Source organism: Phyllopteryx taeniolatus, chromosome 4 (assembly GCF_024500385.1).
Source record: "Phyllopteryx taeniolatus isolate TA_2022b chromosome 4, UOR_Ptae_1.2, whole genome shotgun sequence".
Taxonomy (NCBI): Eukaryota; Metazoa; Chordata; class Actinopteri; order Syngnathiformes; family Syngnathidae; genus Phyllopteryx; species Phyllopteryx taeniolatus.
The window spans coordinates 9,022,019-9,032,345 of NC_084505.1; the positions used below are offsets into that span (position 1 = coordinate 9,022,019).

The 10,327-nt window shown below is 42.4% G+C and overlaps 1 protein-coding gene across 2 annotated transcripts; it reads right to left on the reverse strand.

The window, feature by feature from the left end:
• Positions 1-128: 128 nt before the first annotated feature.
• polg2 (polymerase (DNA directed), gamma 2, accessory subunit) lies at positions 129-10,325 on the reverse strand. Of its 2 annotated transcripts, none has more exons than XM_061772351.1 (9): positions 9,556-10,325; positions 6,214-9,055; positions 5,925-6,033; positions 5,508-5,613; positions 4,364-4,549; positions 2,867-3,004; positions 2,693-2,773; positions 2,505-2,605; positions 129-436 (listed from the first exon to the last, which is right to left on the reverse strand). In XM_061772351.1, the coding sequence occupies exons 2-9, from the start codon at positions 6,695-6,697 to the stop codon at positions 271-273; spliced, it is 1,371 nt and encodes a 456-aa protein (XP_061628335.1). In that variant the 5' UTR covers positions 6,698-9,055; positions 9,556-10,325; the 3' UTR covers positions 129-270. The 2 variants fall into 2 exon arrangements, 1 of the variants encoding a protein (XP_061628335.1); XR_009788387.1 differs by having other exon boundaries at positions 298-436; positions 2,697-2,773.
• Positions 10,326-10,327: the final 2 nt, after the last annotated feature.

Sequence of the window (10,327 nt, forward strand, 5' to 3'; positions counted from 1 at the left end):
CACACCATTTGTAACCTTGAAACACCGTCGTAAACCCCTTGTATTAGATCTGGGACGAAATTGTAAATACTGTACATTAATTGTATATTCAGAATGGCTCGAATGACAAAATGTGTTCAAAAACCTCCTTGATTCTGCTATGGTCCATTTATTGGCATCTTGATCATATTGAATAGGGTATGTGGGGAAAAAACAAGTCCTTGGCAAGGTTTTCGTATCTACAACGATACAAAAGTAGAACATGAAATCAGGATACGGATAGATAATAATTTACATGTTGTCTGCAGCGGAAATATATCTGCAGAGGAAGTTGTTGAGTTCCGAGACGTGCATGGTCTCCTTGATGGTGGTGTCTCTGCTGCGCACCTGCAGGAGGCCGCTCTCCAGCGTGTTTACACTGATCACGGCAGTGAAAAGCACGCCCATTTCATCATACCTACGATGCAGGAAACACACACATCAGAGTATTTAGTAAGCATAAGACATTCATTAATACAGTAAAACATAATACAGTATACGCTACATTATTCACAAAAAGTTTGAGATACTCTGCTTTCTAGTGAAATTTACAGATGAACCTAAAATGCACGATAACCTAAACAGGTGAACTTTTCTAGACTTTTCAATGACATGTCCAGCTGTTCAATGTTTCAGTACTTTTTGCACAACTTGCTGTTCTCTAAAAAGTAACTGAATGGGAAAAACAGTTGTTTATCCATGAATGGACCAATACATTTCCTGGTACAATTAGAATTTGTATTTAAGCAGTCCTCTTCACCATGCTGTTCACATTTTGACATCAGGAGACCAAGATGAAGCCTAACAATTGATCAACAGTACGTCGTGTTTATAGTGTTTGAAGTTGGGTGCGTCAAGGTACCCCTTCTGCTTTATCTTCCCAATTCTATTTTTCTTATTTTTAGAGTGAAATTTTAAAATGGCAGAGTCTGGCATTTGGAACCATTGTTTGAATGTGATCATTGAAAATAAATATTTAATTTGTGGTAATGTTTTCAGTTTTACTGTAGCTACGTGCTCTAAAAGTGAGATAGGTAGGCTGTTCCAACGTTTTAAATCATCACATTTTTTTTCCAGTAGAGGTACGTGATTTAAATTATTTAACTAAGTTTTGCTGAGATATTAATTACTAGACATTTGATGTTCCCAGTCGGAATAGGAAAGTTAGGATTTTGGTCCGCAGGATTCCATGAGTTAGTCGTTATAGAGTGTAGTGGACAAGCTCCCGCAACCAAAGATACCACAGTGACCTCCCCACAACTTGATAAGCTGCATTCTTATCAGTCGTCCTGCTGTGCAAGACGACACCTGGCGAATGTCAAGTGGACCCTAAATTAATTAGCAGGTCCCCTCGAAATCTTGGTTTACAGTCATCAAAGAGTCCTTTTCTGTCTTTGAACTGATAAAGCAAACAAATGAACTTCTAATCTAGAACTTGTATTTCTTAAGTGTAGCAACCTTTAGATTATGGGACTGATAAAAGGTTTCTCGTCGCTTTTTCTACATTTTACACATATAAAAAGAGACGACGTGCCCTTTACGAGACAAAATTAGTTTGATTCTGACATCAAATGTCTATCGGACTAAACCGGAAGTGAACGCAGACGTTCAACTTCGACAAATTTATTTCTTAAATAAATTCCGTCTTATCCAAACGCCAAAATACGCTACAAGGGAGTATTATTGATTTTGACCAATTGATATCATATTCTGATAATTGCGAAAATGTTTTAATGAGGTTAAAAACTGAAGTGATGCCTTGGGTTCTTGTAAATAAAGAAGGATATCATCTGCGTAAAGATTGATTTTGTGTTCTGACATAGGAGTACAGATACCTTTAATATTAGTGTTCCGCCGTATTGCTATTGCCAGTGGTTTGATAAATAGTGCGAATTGCAGGGGCGAAAGACAACATCCTTGTCTACTTCCTCTTTGTAAAGTGAAAGGAGCTCCGTCCTTGAATGAAACCTGTTTGGTCAGAATGTATTAACGATGGGAGAAAGGCTATAAACAGTATGTTCTCAGAGGGTGATAAGTGGCTACTGAGCTTAGAGTGTCAGAGTCATCAGCAGTTTAAAAAAATAAAAACATTAAAAAAAATAAAAAACTGGAAGAATCACAGAAAGGCATAGAAGTCGACGTCCTTGGAAATTTTTCGATTTGTGGATCAAACAACCGTTGTGAATTTTGCTGTTCAGCTCCTCATGAGAGAATATCAAGTTGTACTAAATGGTTGAACATGTGCATTCAAAAATTGAGAAAAAGTCAAAATAAATTCACCTGTAGAGATTATAGTGCATTTTAGGCTCACCCTGAAATTTACCCGATATCCCAATATGCCCCCCAAAAAATAAAATAAATAAATCATGGCAATTATAATGGCCGTCAATTATTCAAGGATTTTCGCTATTCGCGATCGGGCCCAGTCACTAACCGCTGCGAATAGCGGGGGTGCACTGTATATTTTCTTTAATCAACTTTTTTACTTGGAGTTCAGCTGCTCCATTGGCATGGGTGATGTTTCAAGATATCCAGGCCAAGCAGAGATTTTTGCCTCCTTTAACTCCTGCCACAGGCCTTCACAAACCTATAAATCCATAAGCACAGTGAATGTTGAATGACTTGCATCCCTCTGCAAGGGTAAAGTAATGAATCACTGAAGTGCTTCTCCGACCTGCCTTAGCTCCATGGTAGCTCCCCTGCCAATACCTAAAGCCACTTTGACCGGAGCCAGCAATGGATGTAATTTCAGAACCTGAAATCAGTGAAATGATGAAACAACACATGAAAGAAATTAGTCTTTCAGAAGTCTTGTGAAAATAATTACACTTTTTCAAGATGGTATTACCTTTCTTTGATGTAGCTTCTGTTTTGCATCTTCTCTGTTATGCACCTGCAGCGAGTTGGACAGAAAGGCCAACAAACCACGATCGATGTTCCCAGTTATTGAAACTATGTGAGCAATAGACTTACGCCCATCTCGACTCTACAGGATGTTTGGGAAGACAAACAATACAAGCGAATGATTATATAGAATTGGGGATGGGTATAACAGATCTGACGTGTGTGGAAAGGATTGTTAATTACGCCATTGCTGCTGCATAATTACAATGTATGGGATCAACGTCAGCTGTTCGACCTTTTGTTATAAATGTTCATCAGATAAATGATTTATAAAATAGTTCATGACTTGTCTCATGCTAAAAAATCAAATACGCTGGAAACCCCTGCCGCCGGGGGTGACTGCATAGCACTCCGCCCCTGGTTCTGTACAGGAAAAAATAAAATCGAAATAGGAATGCAAATTATTTTTTTCTAGCTTTCCGCGAACCACCTAAAATGGGTCGGCGACTCACTTTTAGGTCCCGTCTTTTTTAAGTGCTTGTATGTCATGTACAGTATGTGTATATACACCACTGTCTGTGTGTTGGCAGTTGTCACGCAACGAGCAAATTTCAAAGTTCATGCTTTGATCGCGCACCAGGAAAAGCAATCGAACCACTCGCATTAATCCAAGGGCAAGGCTTCAGTTTTCATATCGATCCACTAACTTGACATGCATGCTACAAATCTCCCCCCAAAAATATTTTTGTTACCAAACCGCTTTTTACAGTAACTGAACAATAGTTGAACAAACTATTTGACTTCTGATTTGAAAACTACTTGGCCATCATTTTGTTGTGTGCGTGTGTGTGTGTGTGTGTGTGTGTGTGTGTGTGTGTGTGTGTGTGTGTGTGTGTGTGTGTGTGTGTGTATATATATATATATATATATATATATATATATATATATATATATATATATATATATATATATATATATATATATATATATATATATATATATATATATAAAAAATACTATGGACAGGGCGGCATGGTGAACGACTGGTTAGAGCGTCTGCCTCACAGTTCTGAGGACCGGGATTCAATCCCCAGTGTGGAGTTTGCATGTTCTCCCCGTGCCTGTGTGGGTTTTCTCCGGGAACTCCAGTTTCCTTCCACATCCCCAAAAAATGCATGGTAGGTTAATTGACAACTCTAAATTGCCCGTACGTGTGAATATGAGTGTGAATGGTTGTTTGTTTGTATGTGCCCTGCGATTGGCTGGCAACCAGTTCGGGGTGTACCCTGCCTCCTGCCCGATGATGACTGGGACAGGCTCCAGCACGCCCTAGTGAGAAGCGGCTCGGAAAATGGATGGATGGACTATGAACAGGCGATTAAACATTTATATGGTCATTTATATGGTTTCACGGTCATAACCCCCTGAGATAAACTATACCAACAATCTGGCCCACGACAAAAATTAGTTTGATACCCCTGCCATAAAGGATGTGCCAGACCTGGAGTTTAGAGCGGACTCCTTGGTGCATCTGCAGCAGTTCGCCGTCTCCTCGGCTCCACAGAACCTCCAGAGGCTCCTGACCCCACGGGAATTTGTAGATTATCTTCACACCACGTGATGCCGCCCCCTCTAGTTCATCCTGAGAGACATCACTACTGCTGAAGTCTGACGGAGCGAGGGCGAACTGGGCAAAAATAAGGATTAATGACGGTGGCATGGTTAACAACTGTTTTGCAATTCTGCCTCACAGTTCTGGGGTCCAGGGTGTACCCCGCCTGTTGCCCAAAGTCAGCTGAGATATGCACCAGCACACCCGCGACCCTTCTGAGGATAAGCCATTCGGAAAATGGTTGGGTGGATGGATTAAAGACATCTTGTTCTTTTCCTTTCGGGGCCGCCACAGCGTGTCATCCTTTCCCATATAAGCCTATCTCCTGCATCCTCCTCTCTAACACCTATTGCCCACATCCTCCCTCACTACATCTATCAACCTTCTCTCAGGTCTTCCACTAGCTCTCTTGCCATGCAGCTCCATCCACCATCTCTCCTCGGGACGTGTCCAAACCATCGAAGTCTGCTCTCTAACATTGGCCGTCCCTCTGATGAGCTCATTTCTAATCCTATCCAACCTGGTGACCCCTAGAAAGAACCTCAACATCTTAAAATTTCCACCGCCTCCAGCTCTGCTTCCTGTTGTCTCTTCAGTGCCACTGTCTCGAATCCGTACATCATGGCTGAACTCACCACTGTCTTATAAACTTTGCTCTTCATCCTAGCAGAGACTCTTCCGTAACACAACACACCTGACATCTTCCTCCACCTGTTCTAACCTGGTTGGACCAGTTTCTTCATTTCCTTACCACACTCACCATTGCTCTGGATGGCTGACCCTAAGTATTTGAAGTCCTCCACCCTGGCTCTCTCTTCTCCCTGTAGCCTCGTTCTTCCCCTTCCATCCCTCTCATTCATGCACATACTGTATATTCTATCTTACTCCGACTAATCTTCATTCCTTTCCTTGCCAGTGCATGCCTCCACAGCTTTCTAAATGTTCTTCCACCTAGTCCCTGCTTTCACTCAGGATTAAAGACATCAATTTAAGCAAAACAAATGTTGGGAGCTGTCCCAGATGAAGAACTCACCTTTCTCCACCACTTGAGCCTCTGTCGAGCCCAGTGGTCCAACCACTGCGAGGAGGTTCGTGGCGAGCAGAACCAGACAAGAGATGCCTGTGTGACTTCTGCTGGACTGACAGAAATATCATCTTGGAATTACAGCAGCATGGTTCAGGATCATTACCTCCACAAAGCATGAAGGTGCTGCTGCTTGTTGATGGTTGGTTAGTCACCAGCATTGCATTAAAACTGTACAAAACATTCCCTTGAAACATTTTGGAGTGCCACATGTCCAAACCAGAACCAAATAAAAATGTGGATATAAATGAATTTATTTTCCTTGTACTCTTTGAGTTTCAATGTTCTTGAGTTTCAGTATTCTAGTCTGGCCTTCTGGAAAGACACACAAATGGGATGTGGGGGAGTCGATTGATGAAGCCTCACCAGCCAGAGCCATCCTCTGAGGGCTGGAAACATCGACCAGTCTCAGCAATGCCAAATGGGAGCTTCCTGTTCACCAACTCAAATAAGGGGACGAACTGCTCCAAAGCTCCTTAGAAAACAAACAGAGGGCACAACAAATACACTAAACATTTAAACTGTTTGTCATGTGCTCAGCAAAACCACAACGGAAACACTAAGCAATGACATTTTTACTTTGCTAGTTTCCCTCCACTGATTAAAACAACACAAGAGAAAAAACAATCGACAAAAAGAAAGGATTGGCGGCTACCTTGAATGAGGTTGGTTCTGAACAAAGGTGATCTCTGCAGAAACATGTGGACACTCTGGACGAGCTGCTCCCTGCTCAGCTCTGTCTCGTCCAGTATATTCCGGACGTCACCGGGTTCTACGACCCTCAGGTGCCCCCGCCGTCCCCCAGCCGCATCCTGACTCCCGCCGCTGCCGCTGCTCGGCGTATTTATCCCGAACACCTGATCTCTGGATAGAGTCATCGAACGCCGCCACTGGTGTAGCACATTCTCCCTGAGCTCGGTGCCCAGTGGCCCGTAGCTGCAAATGGTACCACGCTTAAACAGCTCCACATTGGTGTGTCCAGGCGAGATGAAGAGTCGGTCCACAATGAGTTGCAACAAAGTCCTGGCCTGATCCAAATTCGTTGATGGACCGCAGCGTCCTCTTGTATGTTGCCAAACATTGTACGTACATGTGAACGCACACTTTGGCAGGACGTTTTTTACAAAGTGGCTGAACATGATGAGCAACGAGCTGGTAAAATGCCAAATTTGTCAAAAGTTATGAATCCAAAAGGGGGACATAATCCGACAAATAACGCATCTAAACATGCATTTACGATGACATAAATATATTTAAAAAGCTCGCGTTGTGGAAAAAAAGTTGAGCAAGATGACAGAGAGCATTGTTGGCCAAGACCTTATGCCGGTTCCGCAAAATGCGCTAGCTCACGGTTTTGTTCGTCTCACGTCAAAGGTTCCACGACTTATTTCAAACTTTTTTAAACCCCCTTTTTTAACTTTGAATGTTCAAAGTTTTAAAATTCTTACAAATAGCAAATAAACATCACGTAACGTCAGTGTTTAAATTCGTACAATGCTTGTGACACGGAAGTGTTTTATTGTACGTCCTGCTTTTCTTTGCGTGGCGTGTCTACAGCGCCATCTATTGTTCTGTTATAGGCTTGTTCCCATACGACAGCTCACCAGTTGGGTACAGAGGGTATTCCAACAAGCAGGTTACGTGAAAACCCGGAGCAAGTTGACCATGAGATGAGGGGAAGCCTGATCATTCCGTTCAAAAGAGGCGAGGGAGAGGAATTCCGACTGACTCCGTGAACCTAACCTGTATGCTCAATCCTGACTTTCTACGAGCCTCTTGCCACCTGAAACGTGTCTTGTTTCGCCGCGATCACAACTGCGGTTATTCCCAAACTAATTTCTGATTTTTAAAAAAATGCTTTATATAGTCAGTCAACACGCCGGATTTGCGCCGACGGCGGTGCAAAATTTATACAACGATATGGCTGTCGTCTTCTTTTCCCTACGGCTTGTCCCGTTAGGGGTCGCCACAGCGTGTCATCCTTTCCTTTCCTGCATCGTCCTCTCTAACACCAACTGCCCTCATGTCTTCCCTATTGTCCCTTGTCAGTGCAAATGGATATAAACTGGTTTAGTCCTAATTGATGGCCTACAAAAAGGTCTCATAGTCAAGGTGTGGGTCAAGACACATCTCATGATGGGTAAGAGCCATCGCAAACTAATTGTTGCAAAACATAACAATGGCATTGGTTACAGGCGCATATCTAAGCTTCTGAACGTTCCAGTGAGCACAATTGGGGTCATAATATATACTGTAAGTGGAAAGCCAATCATACCACCATAAATTTGTCTCGATCAGGTGCTCCTCACAAGATTTCTGACAGAGGAGTGCAAAGAATAATCAGAAGAGTTGTCCAAGAGCCAAGCTTCAAAAAGACCTGGAATTAGCAGGTACTGTTGTCACAAGGAAAACAGTGAGTCATGTAGTCCGCCAGCATGGCGTGTATGCATGCTGACCACACAAGACCTCATTGCCGAAAAAAAATAAATAAAGAATATAAAAGCTCGTTTAAAGGTTGCTAAACAACTTTTGGACAAGCCAAGTTGAATACTGGGAGAATATAGTCTGGTCTGATGAGAGCAAAATGGAACTCTTTGGATGCCATAATGCACACCACGTTTGGAGGAGAAATGGCACTGCACTGCACATCACCCTAAAAACACCATACCAACAGTGAAGTTTGGCGGTGGGAACATGATGGTGTGGGGGGGCTTCCTTTCAGTAAATGGTACTGGTAAACTTCACATTATTGAAGAAAGGATAAATGGGCAAATGTACAGAGACATTCTTGACAAAAATCTGCTGCCATCTACGAGGATGATGAAAATGAAACGAGGGTGGACATTTCAGCAGCATCATGTTCCAAAACATACTGCCAAGGAAACTCTCAATTGGTTTCAAAAGGGGGGAGGAGCTGCTAGAATGGCCCAGCAAATCACCTGACTTGAATCCAATTGAAAATCTATGGCAAGAACTGAAACTCAAGGTCCATTAAAGAAGCCCACGGAACCTTCAAGATTTGCTTGTGTGGAGGAATGGGCCAAAATCACACCACAGCAATGCATGTGATTCATTTCTCCATTGAGGTGGTGTCTTGAAGCCGTCATGGCAATCAAAGGCCAAAGGTACAAAGTATTAAATAAATACCAGTTGGCGTGTTCAATACTTTTTCCCTGTTGTCACTTCACATTACACATAGCCTAATTTCTGATCTTATTTGTTCTACTTTCTTTGTATGCATGGATTACTTGGGTTGTTACCAACATCTGGTGAAATTTTCAGGTCAATAGCACCTTTGGAACTATAGTGAGAAAAATGGTGACGTTAAATACTTATTTCAGCCGCTGTATATTGTCTTACTTCAGTTAAATCTTCATTCCTCTCCTTTCCAGTACATTCCTCCACTTTTTTAACTGTACTTCCACCTCCTCCCTGCTCTCACTGCAGAAAACAATGTCTTCTCCAAACATCATGGTCCATGGGGATTGCAACGATGTCTGCCGGTGAGAGAAGTCACCGTTGTAGTGAAACGGCAGTTATGGTGTAAGAAAAATGGTTCCATAAGATTGCAAGTGATGTAGAAATAATTTCTGTAATCATGTGTTTTATCAAATTATGATAGACATGCTTCAGCTCAGACTGGGACCAGCCTAATTCAGGGGTGGCCAAATTTTATTTTCTATTGTGAAAATACAGTATTAAAGTTCAAACCATTCAAAATGTTAAAGACACTTTTTAGAAATAAATCCTGTGCCTCGTTTTTTTTTTGGGCATACTATGCTACTCTTTTGTTGGTCATGATGATGGTACTATTTGGGCATACTATGCTACTCTTTTGTTAGTCATGATGATGGTACTATTTCTTTGAGGTATTATTGGGGTAGGTAAAAAGCTCACTAAGTGCTGGTCTAGATGCTGTTAAATACTAAGAGTTCATAGCCAGACAGTGTTTCACATACATATAAGTGCCTGTTCATGAACAGCTCAGAACTCTTACCATTTCTTCAGCTTCCCCTTTGCAGACGCTCCCTGTCACTCTGTTCCTCCTGTTTGCTGCCATTCTACCTGTTTTTCATTTGCAGCTTCACTCGAGACTATGGGGAAGTTTAAAATGACCCAAAACAAGCATAGAAAGTGTCTCATAAATTTCAAAAACCACACAAGAGAGTAATGTTAACTACATTGAATAAATTGATTTTAAAAATTTCTCTAAGGGAGAGCCCGGACACCCTGCGGAGAAACTCATTTCGGCCGCTTGTATCAGGGATCTTGTTCTTTCGGTCACGACCCACAGCCCGTGACCATAGGTGAGGGTAGGAACGCAGATCGACCGGTAAATCGAGAGCTTCACCTTTTGGCTTAGCTCCTTCTTCACGACAATGGACCTATACGTCCACATCACTGCAGATGCTGCATCGATCCGCCTGTCGATCTCCCATTCCATTCTTCCCTCACTTGTGAACAAGACCCCAAGATACTTGAACTCCTCCACTTGGGGCACGATCTCATCCCTGACCTGGAGAGGGCACGCCACCCTTTTCCGACTGAGGACCATGGTCTCAGATTTGGAGGTGCTGATTCTCATCCCAGCCGCTTCACACTCAGCTGCGAACTGCTCCAGTCAGAGTTGGAGGTCACGGCTTGATGAAGCCAACAGGAACGACATTATCTCAATTTATTTTTCTTCTTGAAAACATTGACTTTATCTTTACCATTACGTTGGACAGGATATAGGTCACAATGGTGTAAAAAGTTTTTGATTTATCTTA